The sequence below is a fragment of the Sitophilus oryzae genome, unplaced genomic scaffold, assembly GCF_002938485.1.
Source record: "Sitophilus oryzae breed Bouriz unplaced genomic scaffold, Soryzae_2.0 scaffold_864_pilon_pilon, whole genome shotgun sequence".
Lineage (NCBI taxonomy): Eukaryota > Metazoa > Arthropoda > Insecta > Coleoptera > Curculionidae > Sitophilus > Sitophilus oryzae.
This window is the reverse complement of record NW_022147488.1, coordinates 278,923-300,550: the sequence shown is the minus strand read 5'-3', so window position 1 is coordinate 300,550 and position 21,628 is coordinate 278,923. Positions and strand designations below refer to the sequence as shown.

At 32.3% G+C, this 21,628-nt stretch overlaps 1 protein-coding gene across 1 annotated transcript in view; it reads left to right on the top strand.

The window, feature by feature from the left end:
- The first annotated feature begins 817 nt into the window (after window positions 1–817).
- The window catches only part of LOC115890443 (farnesyl pyrophosphate synthase), a 45,192-nt gene continuing 24,381 nt past the window's right edge, over window positions 818–21,628 (top strand). Inside the window, exons 1-2 of the mRNA XM_030910671.1 lie at window positions 818–1,218; window positions 20,481–20,652. Coding sequence (XP_030766531.1) covers window positions 1,013–1,218; window positions 20,481–20,652 — 378 coding nt within the window. The 5' untranslated portion in view covers window positions 818–1,012. The remainder of the gene's footprint in view (window positions 1,219–20,480; window positions 20,653–21,628) is intronic.

Here is a 21,628-nt window from a genome sequence, read left to right as displayed (position 1 = left end):
AGATACTGAAATACTAGTTGAAGCCTGGCGCATCCTCATTACCATTTTATCTATGGTAATATTCTGGCGCATCATCATTACCATTTTATCTATGGTAATATAATTTCGTTTTCATTCTTTGATAAATTATTGTTAATAGAATTTCAATTAACGCCTTATTTTTCCTATTATCAAATGTTAAATAAGCACAATCGCCTTTTGATTTTTAGGACTTCAACCATAACGTTTTTTTTTTATTTTCTCCAAAACGGTATGGAAATTTGGAAAACTATAAACGATATTAACCATTTTAGAACAAGTAAATTTTTTTTATGAAGAATGCATTTTTTCAAGATGTCAATAATAAAAAAAATGTTCTTCTTGTCAAGACAATCCGGGGACATACTGTATTCAGAATATTATTTTGTATCAAATAAAATAAAAAAATATCGGGGTGTTAAAAATCAAAAATTGTAGTCATTTCCGGTGAAACAGGAAGCGACTGAAACTAATTGAATCAATCAATCTTGATTTATGTTATATACTAACGTATCAAATATCGTTTACTTATCTGAGAAAATAAAAGAAATGAGATAAGGGTGAGCCGCTTTTCAACACCCGGTATTCTGGAAAAGTCTTCCAAGAATTTTTAAGATAGATTCATGTTCTGTTTTCATATTCGTATTGTTCAGTAATAATGCATTAAAAAATTATTCTTTTTTGGTCTTTTTGTACGCCGACGATTTTTTTATTGAAATTCCGTGACTTAAGTTACAATCTGACAACACCGTTCTATCGATCACCATTGCGCTACGTGCGGGTCAACCCGAACAGAGACAGAGCATTGTTTTCGTTCCCTCCTTGTTCATAGAAGCGCGTTTATAAACGAAAACGTTTGATATCTTCGGCCAGTTTCACGCCAGTTTTCAAAACCGGTTCGAAGATTAATATTCTCGTCGTGTTATGCACGTGGTATTTGGTAGTTTATACATCCCAGAGTTTTGCGTAATAATTGACTGATTATATTGGGAAAATGTTTTCGCTGAAAGTCAGCAAAAACCGATCTTGCCGAGAAGTTTTTCGCGAGCTGCGTAGAGCGATCAGCAAAACTTCCACGGACAAAAACAGCGATGTTATATCGCGAACGCCAGAAAATTACATGCCCAAATTAGATTTAAATTACGACAAAAGCGATAATTACATGAAATGGATGAAGCAGGTCCAACATAACAATATACGGTGAGTTGATATTCATTCAGTTTGCCTTCCATAGGTTCTGGTTCTATTATTTTTAACGCAACTGGTTCATCAGATTTTTTAGAATCTACTTTGGATACAAATTTGAATGATTCGAAGTTTTAAAATAATTTCCATTTCCGGTTAAAAGAAGTGGCTTCCGTTTAAACCGGATGTTGTTATTGCAAATTTAATCTGCTACCTATGTTGCCATATTTTGGCATGCTTTCTGAACACTTTACCTAATCCTTATTACTAAACATGCCTTGACAGTTTCAGGGATACTAATAAATAATCAAAAAAATATATAGATATTATGTAAAAAAAATCCAAACTTTTTTTGAAAAAATTCCAAATTCTCAAAAAAAATTTCGCGAAAAAAACTCATAGATTTGTTTCTGGGGTCGAAATAGACTAGCCTTAAAAATATTTGTACTGATTTTTAGGGGTAGACGCCAGAAATACGTTTGAGGTTTTCTCGCAATTTTTTTTCAACAATTTGGAATTAAAAAAAAATTGGAATTCTTTGAATTTTTTTTGGTTTAGTTAAAACCGTAATATCTTGATAATACGACAACATTAGGTAGATTAGATGGATTAGATTTACAAGAAAGAAAACCCAGAAAAGATCCAGTGGTTCTGAAAATTTAAGCAAAAAATCATTTTTTTTTTTGGACTTATAATGAGAAACGGAAATAAGAAAATATGTTTCTTTTATCGAGATCTACTAACCCTGAATATATTTGCACTTCTTTAAGACTCACCCTTTATAGTTTAGTTCTTTTTGAGATAAATATAATTATCTTAAAAATCACTACGAGTAACGGTTCTGGAAGTTATTTGGAATCGAAATTATCAGTATCTGTCATCATTGACATAAATTAAATATGTTGACTAACTAGTTATTAGACCGAAATCATAAATTTCAAATTTTTGTACCAAAAGTTCAACAGAAAAAAAAGTTCCCAAATTTATCATTTCAGTCAAGTAATTATGTACACAAGATATTATATTTATTTTTTGTCAATAATGACATGTATTGACTATTTCCATTCTAAATATCTCGAGAACAAGGTTAAAACACATGTAGGTGGCGCCCCCTATAAATAGGAGTCATATTGACATCAAAATCAAATTTTCACTTATAATATCACAAGAGCTTAAATTATTTTCGGAAATTTTTTTGAGGGCACGAATATTTTGAAAATTATCCCGAGTCGAAGACGAGGGATAATTTTCCTAAAATATTCGTGCACGAAAGAAAATTTCCAGGAATAATTTAAGCTTGCGTGGTATTCAGTAAGAAAATTTCACACCTAAATTTGAAAAAAAAAATATTAATCCAACATGACATTTTAAAATAATTTCAATTTGTTAAGTTGGCCAAGGTATTGATGTTTTTGACATATTATGTGTTTTGTCATTTTTGTTTGCGATTCTGTCATTAAGCTATTACTAGTTTTAAAACGTCTGTACGTAGAGTAGAAGTGTATAGCGAAATGTCGCGATTTGGAAAAGTAAACCAACAAGTCATTAAAGAAGAAATTGAAAATATAAAACCAGATAACACCCGAAAATCAAAATCAAGTGTATGGAAACAGTTTGTTGAATTTTGTGATGAAAAGTCGTATAATATTCATGAGTGTATGAGTGTAGTACAGCTGGCTACTATACTGGAGGACTACGCATTTAATATGAAAAAGAAAAATTTTGAAGATTATAAGGAAAGTGTGGTCAAAGTGATGTGGAACTCTACTGCTAAGCAGTTGCAAGAAATTTATTACGAAAAATATAAAATAAAATTTAATCCGTTTTCTGATGTGGAATTTGTGACCGCCAGAGCTGCACGCGATGCTAAGCGCAAAATACTACAGAGAGATTCAGCAAAAAGAAAAGTGAGTGCTTCAGCCTTAACCAGTGACGAATACAAAAAAATTATTGAAATGTGGGATGAAAATACTCCAGATGGGTTGCAGCGTAAATTTTTTCACATAGTTTCACATGAGCTGGCATGGAGAGGAGGGGAAGGACATTCTGCTTGTATCCAATACTTCAAAGAAGAAACTGATAATTTCGGAAACCCAAAAGGTCGGATAGAATATAATCCAATTTTCTCTAAAACCACACAAGGTGGTTCTAAAAAACTGTCGGATAGTAAATGGTTGATTAGAAATTTCGAAAATCCACAAATGTGTCCGGTTCGCTTGTTTAGAAAGTTGATGGAAAAAAGGGGAAATCTTATTCAAACCGACAGACTATTCTTAACACCAAACCCATACTGGAATCAACCCAATTCGAAAGGATGGTACAAGAATAGCCCAGTTGGTAAGAACATTGTATCTTCATGGTTTAAATCAGCAGCTTCAGATATAGGAATTGACACTAAAAAAGTTAAAATAACCAATCATTCTGCAAGAGCAACAGCTGTTTCGAATTTGGCCAAGAAAGGAGTTGGTGAACAACAGCTCATTAAAATTACTGGACATAGTAATAGTCAGTCGATCAAACCTTACTTACAGTTGGACGCTGAACATCATCAACAGATGATTGAATCCATGAGGAGCATTTCATCAAGTACTAGCCAGTTCAATCATGATCAGAGCACAATGCAAAATAAAACAGAAAATACCCAGATTCAAACCACCAATTCAAGCCAGCCTACAAACATTTACAATAATTGTGTTTTTAATATTAATAAAACCTATAATTACTAAATGTGTTTCGTTATTATTTTGCTATATTAGTCGATATCATTAAAGATTTGGCATTGAAGATAATTCAACATGAAATAAATTCTAAAAAAATCATATAGATATATCCATCATATTTCGTTAAATAGAAAAATACCAGCTTTAGTTAAATAAAGGCGGCAGAACTATATTTTTTAGAACATGGCAATTTCGAAGAAATTCATATGTAGGTATATCTAACATATTTCCTTAAATAAAAAATATTACCAACCTTAGTTACATCAAATGCTAAAACTCAAATGGGTAATATTTCAATATATAGACATTGTAGTTATTCACATCATGATTCTAGATCTTTACATGTTTACCTTTTCAACTGTCAAAAATTTCCACTAAAGTTTCGTGGCGCCTCGAAAAATTTCTGGAAATTTTTCCCAGTTACTCATAGTAACTTTAATCCAACATTAAAGCATGTTATTGGTTGAAAAGTAGAGGTGTGAAATTTTCATCCAAATATTGATGTTACTTCAGAAATTATTTAGAAAAAAATCGAAGTAAAAATGAAACTTCTACACCCTGTATCTCCAAAACGAAGCATTTTAGGACATACATTTTATCTGCAGAATATGCTATTGTTGCCGAAGTTTCCGGAATACAGTTCGGACCACCCTGTATAATAATGAGGAAAGAATCAAAAAAATTCCATTTCAATAAAATATATGCATATCGCTAATCACATTAGTACCATTAGCAGATGATTAAACCTGTTAAATAGACTATAATGTCTGTAACTTTTTCTATAAAACAGAAAATAATAGATTACATTATTCATTTATAATCTTTTTAGAACTTGAATTATCAACATCCAATTTTCCTAAAATCAATACCAGTCACGTATAGTTCTTGCCTTGTAACTTTTCCATTATGTTGGAATATGGTGCACCCAGTAATATTTTTTAATAAAAATAAAATAATACTACTAAAAGCAAAGGCGGCAAGATAGCTTTTTTGTAATTCAACATGTCGGGTTCTGAGTTCTGAGCTCCATTGAATCTTTAAAAAACTATCGAGACTGAGATTCGAATGAAACGCGAATACTTAGATCAAAACGGATATGACCAGCTGATACTGAATAAGCTGTGATGTAATTATTTGTTATTTATAAGTAGAAGAAGAAGAAATGAAAAAATAATTGTAAATATACATAAAAACATCCGAAATTAAATAAATCATGATGGCGTCAATTTTTTTTTCAGTAAAATTATAACGTAGTAAGGAAAGTTAATTTGTTGCTATTAGATCTGATTTAAAATTTTTAGTCGTAGGTAATTTTCTGGCGTGTGGAATTAATTAACCTTGACTACATGTTATTGTTAAAATTTGTAAATATATTTATTAGTAAGTTGTAAGCAGCAAAAAAGTATTAATAAGATCTAATCAGATTGTTATAAAGTTCTTCTTCTGCGTTGTACATATTTTCATTTCAAATTTTGTTTCACAATCAGGTCTTATTGCGAAAAAATTACACGTAGATGTAATGGGTCAGAAAATGGATTAACTACTTATGGTTCATCTAATAATTTAATACCTAAGCTACAGTTAGAGGATCCTAAAATATATCAGAAAAAAATTACAAAAATATTAAGGGGTACCAATTTAATTTTTTTGTAGGAAAAATTAAACCTAGAATTAAAAAACAAGATATATTAATGCGTAACGTTATTTCTCCTCTAGAGATTAGAGAAGCTGGAAATTACTACTCTTTCAAGAATTTTGTATTTCGGATTCTGTATGTTCCATATACACATTCGCCTCGGCTATATCTTTGAATATCTCAAAAACCAAAGTTTTTAAACAAATTAAACTCTTATAATAAATGCCTTATTTTATGTCCAATAATCCATAAATGAAATAAAATACCGGGTGTTCCATAAGAAAAAATATAACTTTGGTATGGATCTTAGTTCTGACACACCCTGTACATTTCAAAATATTTTTAAATTGTGCACATTGCCTTCCCACATATACCCATCAAATATTTTGTTTCTACAACTATCCGTATAATCAACCGAGGCGAATGAGGTGCGCCACCCTGTACATTCATATTTTCCATAAATATTAATAATATAAGCCGTACAGAATTTTCTTCTGACTACCTACTTGATACCATTTTAAAAACACCACTTGAACGCCAAAAGTTAAACCGTAATCAACTGAGACATGAATCAATTAATACACACAACCAAACTTATATGGAATCATCTATTATTTTTCATAATTTTTGAGATTTTGTGTTTATGAATAAAACTCAGTCCTTACCGATGACTTTTAACGAAAAATAATCCATATAGCAATAAAAAAATTAATCAGTTCCCAAAATAAACGAAATGGTACGGTACGTCTGTCCGTTCTGAAGCTTCGGGGTATCCGTGAGAGGGGAAACGATATTTTCTCGATGTTTTTCGTAAAAAATTAGACGACGCGACACTTGACGAATACGTCACCGCAAACCAGTCCGCCCAGTCATTTTATTGGCTACTTGCAAATTTGTCGAATTTTTATTGATTGGACGCGTCGTCTAATTTTTTACGAAAAACATCGAGAGAATATCGTTTCCCCTCTCACGGATACCCCGTAGCCTCAGAACGGACAGACGCACTGTATCCACGTTGTCTTGGGGTATGTTTTCCCATTCTGCTAATGCTGCATCAATAAGCTGTGTGAGATTTCCTGGATTGTTTCAACGAGCTCTAACCCTTCTTTTGAGCTAGTCCCAGAAGTGTTCGATAGGGTTTAGATCTGGTAAATAGGCAGGCTAGTCCAAAACTATGACACCTTCCGTTTCAAGACATTCTATAGTCACTCTGCTGGTATGGGGAAGTGCACTATCGTGCATGAAGTTAAAATTTTCCCCAATTGCAGCTCTCCAAAGACTAACGATTGGTTCTAGCACCAAATCAACATATCTCCGACCCGTTAAAATTTGTTGAAGTGGTAACAATGGAGTTTTTGCTCCCAGTATAATACCTCCCCAGAACATTACAGTTCCTCCTCTATATTTTGGTACCAGATTTGGCAGCCTGAAGTCTCGCTCGTCTTCGTGGAGCTCTGAGAACCCAAATTCGATGGTTATCTGATCTTAGGCCGATCTTCTGGTCTCATCCGAAAAAAGAACATTTTGCCAATTCTCAGATGTCCAGTTTTGATGTTGAAGTCATCAATTTAGCCGGTCAATTTTTTTTGCCGAGATAACTGTGGGATCCGTAACTCTCTCCTACTGTAAAACCCTCGTGCACGAAGCATTTTTCTTATGGTTTCAACTGAAACGTTCACACTTGTAGCTGCCAGAAGTTGTCTTTGTAGCTCTGGATGAGAAACATTGGGATTTATTTAGCAATTTAGCAAAAGGCGGTCTGGTTGTTCAGTGGTGACTCTTTGACGACTTTGTCTGGGCCTATCCTTGTGTGTTCCTAATTCCAAGTACCTTGCATATGTTTTCGATACAACACCCTGGGTAACGCCTACTATCTCTGCTACATCTCTTTGGAGCATTCCTTGTTCGGTGAAAGCAATAATGCTTTCCCTCTGTACATCTGTTAATCCAACAATAGGCATTTTTTAATTTTTTTGGATTGAATGAAAATTACCGGACAATCGTGATTTTACTACTGAACACAGAATTCAAAAGAAAATAAATTGCAGCAGTCGTTCATTCTATATTATCATGTTTATCTACAACAAAAAGCCTTATCTTAAAGTTGTATACCAATTTCCTTGCAAGAAATTTAGTCAGAAATAAAGAGTGATTCCATATAAGTTTGGTTGTGTTTATTTTTCGAGTTTAGACTGTCAAAAATGAATTCAAGTGACTCGATCAGTTCACCTGACTCATAAAAACGCGCCTTTAGGGTCAATTAAAAATCAGATGCGTCTAAGTTAGTAGAATAAATCATGCTCACTTCCCTGATGACCTTATTGTTCTAAAAATAGCCTAGAAAATGGTTTCAACTGATAAATATTTACCGCATTGTGCATTAACATGTTTGTGTACATTTTATCTTTGTTTAAAGTACCCGTTACATAACAAGTTAACGCTTCTCAATAAATATTAAAGGATTTATTATTAACGCGCGATCTTAATCTATTTTTGTTTTGAGTTGATCGAATAAATTTTAATCTGTTAAACGAGTAGCGAATAGCGTACTTATCAGCATCGATATTATTGAACTAAATTGTTTCAAACAATGTAAACAAACTTGTAGAAAGGTTATAAGATAATTTATTGAAGAAGGCATTTAAAGGCAGCTCAAAACAAAAAATTATAGTTAAGGATGTGACAGTGTGCTTCTTGACCTAACTAATTAAAAAATCATCCAGTCAGTGCAAGGATTGGAACAAGAAAACAAATGGAAAATTAATAATAAATATTTTTATATTGTATATCTTATTGCCCTTGTTCTAATATTAATAGTTTCAGGGTAGTAAACATATACTTCAAAATAGACATAGATTCAAAAAAATGTGTGTGCACTACACACATGGCCAAAAATATTGCATATATATCGTTTAAAAATATATTTTCTGTTTAAAATTAAATTTTTTTGTTGATTTTCACTCATTATGAAATAAAATTATAATAACAGCCTAGTTGCACTTAGATTTTGAATTTTATATTAGTTAGTCGTGTACTAAGCCAATATGTCCAAAAATATCAAAAGAATCATATTAACTACTTACTAATAATAATATAAATATAATATCTTACTAACCGCTATTAAATTGAAGAATTTGAAGGACATAGGTATGTTTTAATAAGTGTAGTTTGAAATGTTAAAATAGCAATAAATTAAAAATTAATAAATAACTTGATTTCCTTTCACAAAATTTGTATTAAAATGTCCGTCGAGAGGACTCCATTCAGGTCCACGTGCCGAGTTTGGTTCCATAATTAAGAAAAATCTTGATTTCTTCCATTTAGAGGCATAGGTTCGAAACGCCAAGGGCGTCATCCTGTAGTCCACCCCCAATTATGCCGAAAACTACCCATATTTTTCTTCAGTATCAAATCCTTAGTCCCACCCTGATGAGGATGTAAACGAAACGTCGCACAGTGTAACGAAATCGGGAAATGCCGGACATTAGCCCAAAAAACAAAAACTTTAATTCATCAAGTTTTTTATATAGATGGATAAAGGACATCCCAGAGCTCCACCATGTGAGATATTTCTTGAGTTGACCTCTTAGTCGGGGAGTTATGGCGGGTTAAAGTTCTGGTTTCCTTAATTTACCAAATCTGTACAAAAATTTCATACAATGAAATTTATTATTTTCAGTAGGTTTTTGTGTTGTTTAGATGTATTAAATTTTTTTCCGTAAAGAGAAATCTTTAACAACAACAAACCTGTTTAAAAGGATCCCAATTTTTTCAAGTCTAGTTTCTACATGTTTAGAGGCGACTTTCAAAAATTCATCTATTACCTTGTAGGTTATATATCGCACAATATCATAGCGGTGAACCTTCTAGTATACTGTTACATATAAATTTCATCCACCTAGATCCGAACCTGGAAGAAAAAAATAAATTTCTTCGCCAATAATTACGTTTTCCATTGATTCGACCGTAGTTTTATCCGTAATTTTTTGTGCTATAATTTTCTTTATTGAAAAAGCTATACGCTTGCTATGAACATACTGAATGCTATTTTTAGGGGCGAGGAACCATCACTTACTTAGGTGGGGACAGTTTACAACAATTCAGAAAATCTCAACATTGGAGAAAATTAAATTTACTCAAGAGAGTATTTTTTCAAACCGGCAAAATTTTCTTCGATGTACTTTAACTGTTCAAGAACTATAAATGCTGCATCATTGTTGTGCCAAACTATTGAAGATATATTGCACAAATTATTGATTTAAGTCTTGAAACTACTTTCACATCTGTAGGCAAAGCACTCTAAAAATAAGGAGTCAGTTGTTTCCGGAAGCGAAGGAGATTATTTAGATATATGGATGGAGTAAAATGTGAGAATGATTTTTTTTGTTTTATGTTAGTGCCTTACTTATTATGTTACAAAATCATAATATACACCCTGTTAATAATTAATCGCATCACTTATTAATTTGGATAACTGCAAAGTATTCTTAAATTATCTTCAGAATCTAAAATAACATAAAGTTATTTTAAAATAATAACAACTTGTGAAACAATGGAAAATATATCATAACAAATTGGCAGACCTTAGATTTAAGTTTTTTTCATAAAAAAACAGATTAAATACTACGAAAAATATAAGTGTTGCGAAATTTTTTGTGAGGTGTGTATTATGGTTTCCTTTGTTGAAGTTGAATACGTTTATATTAGTATTATCATATTATTTAATACTGTTAAATGATATTTGCCACTTGTGTCGTTCTCTTTGAGTTTTGCAGTCTTATTACATTTATCCCTGATTATTTGAATATTTAGGAATGTTGATTGAGTTTTAAAATATTAGCGAGAGATAAATGATTGTTCGACATGTAATTTGATAACGTTTTGGTCCATAAGAGCTATAAACTCTTCGTAAATAAAAAATATACCTGCAAAGTCCTTTTATAAAACTTTGGTATTTTTTTTTGACCTTCCATTACGCCTTTCGTGTCTCTTTTCGCCCTGTTAAAAATTCCTAGTCGTATTATTTAATTTCTGTCAAAAAATTTTCAAATGGAATAGTGATAACTAAAGCAAAATGCCAATGTCGCATTTTTTTAGTTTTCGTTATATTGATGCGTCGTGTCCAGTATTTGCAGGTGGGACTGTGTGTCGTCGCACAGTGCTTCGTCCAATTACAAAAATAAAAAATAAGTGAAAATGTCAAAAGTTGACATATATAATTTTATACTTATAGCAATGTTCAACCATCCTGTATATTATTTTTCATAAACATGTCATTTTGTTCAGCAAATATTTTTCTAAAAAATAAAGTTTGAAATATACCGATCTCATCAGTGAAAAAATTAATAACATTCATAGTAGTTCTGTATATTAGGAGTTAAACGGGTACGTACTTAATTGAAAGCCACTATGGATGTTGTTATACTAACATATGAAATCTTTAAATTTATTTCTAAAATAAGTTCGTGATTGTTTGGGGATTATTTATTTTTAAGATGATTCTTAAATGGTATAATAAAGACAGTTTTCAAACTTCAAAAGGCAATTTAAAAAAAACATATCAAAACATATCCTATTTATTTCCTTGCTTTAATGGAACATATTCATGTTATCTTTAATTTTGTATAGTAAGACCTCACTTAACTTGAAAACGAACAATTATATTTTTTAATACTTTTGTCAGATGGAGTTAAATTGATAAATAGATCCTGATCTGGCTAATATTAGGCTTGATCATGTTTGACAAGAACTCAATAATTATTTGTAATTTCAAAAAATTACCTAATTTCAATTTATTATAAAATTTCATACTAAGAAAAGGATTTTATTATATGGATATCCTCTTCTAAAGAGGTAAACTATTAACATAAGAACGTTTTTCTACAAAATGAACAGTAACAACGCCTGTCCTAAATATTAATAAAATGATAAAAAGAAATATCTTATATGTGAGGATACTTCATTATACCTGTGATTTGGATACTATAAATTTAACCCGGCTTCTGATCAGCAGTGATTCTCCTGAATCAGAGTAGTTACGATCTATGCATGTTGTTGTCCTCGGCAAGTAAATTTATAGTATCTTATGTTTTTTTTGAATTAAATATAACATTAATGTTTCGCACTCATTATAAGAAAACATTTTTATCTTATCATTAGGCTTATAGACATAGTCTGATCATGTTCTAATGTTATGACAACCTATCTATCGCTCGTGTCGCACTCGTTATAACCTAAAACAATAACACAACAACATCACAACAATAACAAGACATTGTCTGACCGCATGTTCCAGCTATTTATGAATGAGATGCTCAGTCTATATTTTATTTTAAGTCTATGGTGTGCACCGTCGCTCACATAGCCTACCTATCAAATTTAGTCACGATCGCACGACATCAACTTTTGACGTTTCTTACGTCGAAACTAACTGTTACGGTACATGGTCAAGTTGGCTTTATTGGTCCAATCTATCGACATAGGTACCAAATTTCATTTAAATCGGACAATTTCTAATCAAAGCTGTAGTGGGTCTAAATACTAACAGAGCATTGTAATCTGAATAATAGGCACCTAAAGCTGATCCGAATGAATGAATAAGTTATTCATTAAAACAGAAAATTAAAATTGAGGTTGATGACAAAAAGAATGCAATAAAATCAATATTCTACTTGTTATTATTCTGAATTGTTCTTTAAATATTTTCGTTATCGTAACCTTGAACTTGGAATATCGAGAATGATTATAAAAAATTATAAATAAGTACAATTAAAATCGTTCATGAGTTTAGTTGAACAAATGAGATGGAAGAAATGGGAAATGTAATGGAAAGAAGAAAGAGGAAGAAATGAAAAAAAATGCCCTACGTTCTTCACCCCCCGTTCAATAATTCTTAAGTGTTTGGAATATTTAATTGACTTAAAATTATGCTTCTTCAAAATTCGTCAAGCAGTTATATGGAATAGATTTTCGACTATTTCTCCAAACATTCATTTTTCAACTACATACCTATTTCTTCAACCATTTTTTCTTCTTCCAAGCACTTCTACCGGGTGCGTCTCAAAAGTGGCTCACCTCTATAACTTTTTTATTTTTTTCAGATAAAAAAACAAGGTTTGGTGTGTTAGTATATAACATAAATTAGGATTGATTGACGTATTCAATTGTTTTCGGTCACTTCCTGCTTCACCGGAAATGACTACGACTTGTGATTTTTAAATAACATCCTCGCTATTTTGACATGAATGACATTCTAAATAGAATGACATATCATATGTCAACTTTTGACATTTTCTGATATGGTTTATTTCAAATTTTAACATGCGGTTCATATCGACAATTTGACTCGAGATATCAAGTGTGTTGTACCAAATTATTCGTAAAAAATGCTTTTTCCAAATATGCTAATGAGCCACCCTCGTTCCATTTGAAAAAAATGAGATATAATTAAAAATGCGATTTGGGCATCTTTTAACCGACCAGGACAAGACACTAAAAACATTAAACGATCAAATCTATTTTTCCAACGCTCCTTGATTAAAAATTAATGTTTTTAACACATAGATTGAAATTTATTTTTTTAAGCGAAAATATCAAAAGTTGACATATGATATGCCATTCTATTCATTGAGTGTCATTTTCTATCGAATAAAGTAAAAATATACCGAGGGTGCCATTTAAAAATTAAAAGTTGTAGTCATTTCCGGTGAAACAGGAAGTGACCAAAAACAACTGTATACATCAACCAATCCTAATTTATGTCATACACTAACATACCAAATCTCGTTTTTTTTATCTGAAAAAATAAAAAAGTTATAGGGGTGAGCCACTTTTGAGACGAACCCTAATTATTTTGCATTGATCATTTCTTCATGATCCTGTTTTCGTTGCCCTTAAAATCCTTCAATTACATTTTTAATGCTTGATTTGCACGGAATAGGCCAGAAAATAAATCTCTTAAGCCCCCTCAATGGTCGCCCCCTTGTTATTTTATTCTATATTATCTAATTAATTTTAGATTCATAACAATTTCTAAGCGTTTATATACGCTTCCTAACTTCCTCTGTAATCCCAATCGACCGTTCTTTAGAATGGCTTACGTGACTGAAACCATGCACATCCTCTTTGCCACGCTTAAAATCGTTCTCAAATCGACATTCCGTTTCTAAAAGACCTTTTTTTACATTCAATAAACGATATCAAAGTAAAACTAATTCTCCAATACTCTATCGGATGATTTATTTTCATTGTAGTTCATTATTTATAGATAAAAACTACAATTATTTAATAGCAACTGATATATTGCCCAATAAAAACATTGTATTATTTAAAGAACCAATTATTGTGTACTCTCTGCGATATTGCGTCAATTATTACCAGTTACACAATGTATTGTTGACAGTGCGTCGTAACATTATACCTAAATTCTCTTTCATTAAAAGAAACTAAAGTGTTTCAATTCAATAAACCCTCTAGCTATTTTTAAACTTATCGTTATAAATAAAATAAATAAATACTTTGGCAAATAAACTATGAACCATACAAATGCAGCAAATGTTTTACAATGTACAAATAATGTATAGGTACATACAAGATAATGGGTAAAGGCTACGCGCGCACGAGAGGTTTTTTACCCGCTCAACCGCGGCGGTTGTTTAACCGCTGAAATACAGCACATCTCTTTTAGTGTAGCTGCGCGCACTGACGTTTGTTTGACCGCTGCTGTTTTAAAAACGCAACATGTTCTATTTAGACAGCGGCGCGGTTACCGCTGAACTATATAAAACACAAGATAATTTAAGACACCGCGCGCACGCGCGGCGAAATAACCGCCGTTTTTATTTCAGCCAACGTATTTACTTGGTCAACGAGTCTGTGAACGAGTATTCTTCTGTCATACGTTCTAGTATACGCCATGGCCCTTGATAGCAATTATTTTGATAGTGAGAAATTAATTATCGAGGTAGAAAAAAGACCAGCACTCTATAATAAAGTTATTCCAGAATACAGTGATAGAAATGCAAAAGAAAAACTTTGGTTAGAAGTATATATCAGAAGTCAATATGCATAATCCCCAAACAAATAAGTTTACTGTTACTAGTGTAGCTAATCCTAATATGTCGACTACTGAGCCACAACTTCCTCGCAAAGAGCTAATACCATCTACTTCTAATACACACCCCATTCCAAACTGGCAGAGCCAGGTTTACAGTAATCCTCAAGAGAACAATTGTGGACTTGCTGCAACTAACCCAATCCTACCTAATGAGCCACCACTTAATGAGATGGTATGTTCTACATCGCCGAAACAGCTTCCGAATAGCCAGCACTACCCCCACTATTATTCCCCAGCTTCTGACATAAATGTTCATTCTCCTGATCATGGTTCCATGATATCAACATCTGATTCAGAATTATTTGAGTTACATTAATAAAATGGCTTGGTAATTTTTTCATATTTTCATATAAATTATCCTAAACCTAGATTTTTTGTACCTTGTATTGTTATGTGTGCTTAAATAAAACTTATTTTGAAACTAATGTTAGTTTTACTTACCTAAGAGTTACTGCTACCCTTTCTTCGGCTGGTATAGCATCTCTCATACTTGTATTTTGGTATGTAATAAATGGCCTTAATATGAAAAGTAGCTCATCAAATGACCTTATGCTCATTCTCATGTATCCCAAGAATTTTTTAGGATACAGCCGCAATTCACTGTACAATTTATAAAATTGCCCTTTTATGAGCCTTTGGCTTGTTAGCGGATGAACCCACATTTTCTTTTTTTTGTCTTTTCGCGCACGGAGTAGTAAAGCCACTATAATTATAGCTCTTCTTTGCGCTACCTTCATTTTTGCACTAGAAATATTATTTTGTTGGATACTGTTTTTTATACGTTTTGGCGGTTTATTTGCCTCTAGTGCGCGCACTTCTGTTTAGGGAGCGGTTGATTCGACGCTGCGGCTAAACGACCGCGCGGGTAAAAAACCTCTCGTGCGCGCGTAGCCAAAATGTAAATATATTTTAAATTTTGGGGTTTGAAAATCGATCTAATTTAACAAAAAACATTTAATATCTACTAATAGTGATATATTGTGGCTGCGTTCGCGGGTACGAAGTGTCAGTATTGAAGAACATATTTTAGTACCGGCCATCAAGAATGAGCGGACGGCGGATAGACATATTGGTCTTCTGGTACTGGTTTTGGACTTCGGGTTGGAACTTTGGTTAGAGATGGGTTTCGTGGACAAAACGAACGATGATGGCTGGTGAATGATACGCACAATATGATTTTACCGTAAACGTAATGTTGCAATTCAAACTGACGTAGCAGACTTTATCAAGACATGGCGCTTGGTATTGACATGGTATGCGTTTGTAAGGACATTGTGTGGTGGATAACATGTGCGTTTGGATTGTATTCGACACTATTTTTTTTCATATGACACAACACTGATGGAGGCTATAATGTTAGCCGAACCGTTTTTTTTTAAACCAAATAAAAAATAATAATAAATGAAAAAAAAAATTGTGATTAAAAGAAAGAAAAATCAAGTAGAAATATTAGAATCAAGGTTCAAGAATATCAAATTTTCAAGATTGTAAATTCTGGATTAATTATTTTATGTGTACCCAGTTATTTAGGAATGTCGTAGGTACCATAATTTTCAAACCAACTAGACGCCGATTTTTTCGATGATACGGTATAATTCTTACGTAAAATGTAAATAACATTAGACCAATTAAAACAAAATATGAATTTCTTAGTATTTTTAGTAGCACCTTTATTCTTAAAACTTAATTTTGTATTATACAAATATACCAATTTTATTGTTATTTTATTCATGTATTCAGCCATCAGCAAATGTTATATTAATTTGGTAGTATAAATAATCAATACTATTCATTAAAATTACTACAGACAAATATATGTTATGCTTAACATACATTATATATTATCAAACAAAACACATTCTTCTTTTAAACTGTATCAGTCTTGTCTTTACAAAATCTTTTTTAAAATTTGAACTCTAAATAATAATCTTTTCATGATCTCTATACACATATTCTTTATTTTTTCCACAAGGTCATAATACCTACTTATGTGTTTGAATCTATCGAAGCTGAACCAACAACACTTGGAGTGGAGTTTCCACAATATGAATAAAATAAACATAATTGTCAGTTTTCATTAATACCATCATGGGAGAATATTATTTTTAAATTTATTAAAGATATTTTCAGTAAAATTCTCTTGATTTATAACTGGTACCCACTTTTCTTGCTCTTCCGGACACTTTGGGCTGCCTAGTATAATAACTATCCTTAGTAACTATCCTTTCCACCAGGAACACAACAAAGATGAGGCATAGCACCAAAAACACTCCACTTAAGCTTTATTGATGAATTGTATTGGGTCTTAAAAACACACACAAAATCTGATAGAAATTAAAAATGTATGGGCACTTTTAGGTTAAATCACTTACACAACGTGTAATTTTAAAATTTCTATTTTTTATGCGAAAATAAAAACCGAGAGTGACCCTATATCTAATAGTAGTTTATGTCACTTCAACACCAAAATAATTAGTTTTGTGCACTTTCACAATAATAAATATGCAAAAATAAAGGGGTTAAAACCAAAAATCAACCGACAAAATATGAAACGGAATCTAACCCAATATCTAAGTATGTACAGCTGATGAAGTAAACAAAAGTCCGCCCGTAGGCTGATCTTTTAATAGAAGGCACTGGATTAACAATAAAGATCGAACCATAGACTTAAAATAAAATATAGACTAAGCATCTCATTCATAAATAGCTGGAACATGCGGTCAGACACTGTCTTGTTATTGTTGTGTTATTGTTTTAGGTTATAACGAGTGCGACACGAGCGATAGATAGGTTATCTCTGTCGTAACGGTCGTTCCCTGACGACCCTGCCGAGAAACACAACACTGTCTTTCGTTTCTCAAGTACACCTGAACTCTCCGTATCATAGCCGGGTAATTTTTTTTATTTTAATGGAAGCTATAATTAAATTAAAATATATCGTATTTAAACTTTTTGTATTTTATTTAAAGATTTAGGACAGGTTTTTAAATAAAAGTTTAGAAAAAAACGTCAGGAATGCTTGCACACTATACCTGCACGGACCGGCACGGACCAGACCAGTAAAATCTACCGGTGAAGGTGACCGTGTTATTTAATAGAGTAGAGCACACTAGACCAGTACCAGTACGTACCGCCACAAGCCACGACCGTCAAAACAGGTCGTGTCGGTCAGAGACAAATATGACCGGCAATATTTATGCCTGGTCTTGCTGGTCCGACCTAATGTGCGCACCGGCGAACCAGCGCACCTCCACAAACATGCAAATATTGAAGGGTGTGTCAGTATTTCGATTACGCTAGCTGGCTCAAGTCGCATGATGTAGGTTAGATTTCGTTTTATTTTTGTTGGAACCTTTAAATCGTTTTAAATATGAATGAAGAAAACTTATTTTACTGGTACAAAAGTATCTAGAGCTGTGCGATACGAGTCAAGCATTTTATATATAGAGACCAAGATAGAAAAGATGCAATATGGGAGTCGATAGCAAAAAAAAAATAATCAAATTTGATTTCTGACATTCGAAAATATTGGAAAACTTTTCTTCGAATCTTTTTAATTCAGGAAACAAATGGTTGACTTGAAATACCAAGTGTGTGATACCAAATTATTCGTAAGAAATGCTTTTTCCAAATATTCTAATGAGCCAAAATTGTTCCGTTTGAAAAAATTGAGATATGATTAAAAATACGATTTGGGCATCTTTTAACCGGCCAGGGCAAGACACTAAAAACCGAGGGGTAAACCGCAGAGGGAAAAGTGTACACCGTAATTCCTTTTACTCAAATAATTCCTCAGAATTCCTCGTAATTCCTTCGGAATTCTTTGGAATTCCTTGGTCTTCAAGGTCAAGGTCAATCATTCAAGGTCTTCCTTGGAATTCCTTGGTACGAACTCGGTAACTCTTTCAGTCTTAACCAGCGTTGCCACCTCCGTTTCGCAGTTCCGCAATGAATTTTCTCAGATTTTTATATGTCCACATTCTATACTAGATCTAAAAAATAAAAGTACTATTACAAGATTTACGTTTTTAGTTAAATTTTAGGACTAATAGGGAATCATGAGGTGAAAATACTAGAAATATGTCGGCACTTACTTATTAAAATTAATTTTTCTCGGATTTTTTGAAAAATTATAGGTCCTAGTTATATCTATAGGAAAGGAAATTAATAAAACTTCAGTTGAACGTCATAATACGATCACCAGTAAATTCCACAAGATTACGCATTGTGTCATTGATGAAGTGCACCTAAAGTTGTATTAATTTTCCTATTGTATATACCTCGGTATTATTCCGAGGAAATGAAAAAACAACTTTACACTTTCTGAGTATTGAATAAAAAAATCTTATGAGCGTTTCTTTAAAATGGCGAAATCAAGGAACGTTATAAGTAGATCTCTCGGGGGTGGTTCGGCCGTACTATTGGAATATATTTTAGATATATAATCGAGGGTACAATATTAAATTAAAAGAATATCTAACCTGTAGATATTTGATGTTGGGAAATTTTGGAAGCGATTCTAAAACGAAAAACGGATAGTAAAAATCGCCTGCAAAACGTTTTTCGTTAAATTTGGTCCTACCTATTATAGTATTCATGGTCTACTTATGTTCGTTAATTTTGTATAAAGTTGCTTGTAATTCCTCTTAATTCCTGTGGAATTCCTCTAAATTCCTAAGGAATTCCTTGGTGTATTCATCGGAATTCTTCCGGAAATCATTGGAATTCCTAGTAATTCCTTGGAATTCCTGTAGAATTCCTTCATAGTGTACACCATAATTCCTCTGCGGTTTACCCCTCGCTAAAAACATTAGATGATCAAATCTATTTTCCCTATGCGCCTTGGTGAAAAATTAGTGTTAGCCTTGTGTTAGTTAAGTTACTTTATTCGATAGAAAATGACACTCTGAATAGAATGACATACTATATGTCATTAGATAACTAATAACTGATATAACTATACAGGGTGAGCCTTAAATAAGTGCCAATATTTTTAGGGCTGGTAGATCTGAATAAAAGAAAAAAGAAACATATTTTCTCTTTACCGTTTCTCAAATAAATCCAAAATAACCGAGTTATTTTACTTTGAAAATTTCCAAAAAAATTATTTTTTGCTAAAATTTTGAGAATCAATGAATCTTTTCTGAATTTTCTTTCTTGTAAATTTTATCTACTACCTGTGTTGCTATACTCGTATTATCAACAAATTATGTTTTTAACTAAAAACTAAAAAAAAATCCAAATTTTTTTCAAAAAATTCCAAATTTTCAAATTTTTTTTTCGTGAAAAAAAACCTCATAATCATGTTTCTGGTGTCGAAATTACTACCCCAAAAAATATTTGCATTTATTTCAGACTCACCCTGTATTTGATTAGATAACATTTTATAACAAAGATGTTGAATAGGTGCTTTCATAGACACTACTAAAATAAATTACTTGCTTTTAGATGAGATCTTACAACTTTTTCTAGTGGAAAAACTGCGAGGCTTGGCATTTTTTTACTTAAAAACATAAAAATCGTGGTATAGTAAGGGCACGAAAAAAATATTAAATTTATTTATTATACTTTTTTAGTGGTTATTCTTCATGCATAATTTGTATGTAGAAAATAAAAGTGCTTAAAAAAATTGTCAACCAGTGGCGTTGCATATAATGTAGGCAAAAAGGCGTTAGTAGTTATGAGTATGTTAATGACCTACGGCTTAGCTTTAACCAATTTAACTATTTGTCATTGTCTCGGTTGTCCAAAATTGTCATTGTTTCGTTTAATTCGTATAAATTTTAATAAACTATTTTTGTTACAGGGCTTTGTCAACCATTCAACGTAGTCTAGTCAATGCAAACCCGGCATCTACGTTGCTAGTCAGTAAGGAACAATCCAGAGATTTTATGGCACTATTTCCAGATATAGTCCGGGAACTGACAGATGCCGGCAGACAGCAAGAATTGCCAGAAGTCATGCGCAGATTTGCTAGGGTGAGTTACAGGGCCGGTGGAAGGGCCGGGCGACCCGGGCAGCTGGCAGCTGCCCGGGGCGCCGGATCCGAGGGGCGCCACGACAGCAACTAAAATATTTAAAAAGAGTAATCTAAACAAATAGTAACTAATAACCAGATCAATAATTAATCGGTACTATCAATTTCCAGATTAAAATATTAGCAATTACCACACAACATAGGGAAGCATATCTGACTAAACATTATAAACACTACTACGTACATATATCCTAGACGTATCCTTCAGTTTACTGAAATTATGCTCAAAAAATCTTTAGAACGAAAGTTTTGGGATAGTTTTGATTTCTTCTAATCTGTATGTTTTTTTCGGTGCTCTATTCGAAACTGGGATTCGCGAATTCATTTTCGTGGAAGAATTTTAAATAAAATAAAATAAAAAAATATAAATCTGATTTGTTCGTGGAATTTTACTTATAACACAAAAGCTAACAACTTTTTGTAAATAACCCTTCTTTCTATAATTCTCGTTTTTATAAATTTCTAAATAAATTGTTTTGGGTCAAGAGCCAGCAATATTCACAGTTTTAGACTGATCGCTCAAAATCGAACTTTTTCTACGACCCGCACCCTTTATTTGTTATTAATGGCTGATATGCCCTAAAATTATATGAGGCAAATATTTATTAGCAAGAAGCTGAAGAGGATCCCGATATATTATCAAAAAAAATTATATATTTGTCTCATTAATTAAATTAACTTATTAAGAGTACCTAGTGGGAAGAGATATCAATCTTTTGGTGATTTGGATTGTTCCGGATTGACTATGTAGTAATACACGGAAAATGGTAGCAGAATAGTAAATTTTTCTCATTAGAGGAATCACACAAAGAAATGCATCTCAAACACTGGCTGATCCTCATTTTGAAGCCGACAAAACTGTCTGAGCATATACTGATTCTGCACGAAATAATTATTGATTGTGAAAAAGAAAGGAA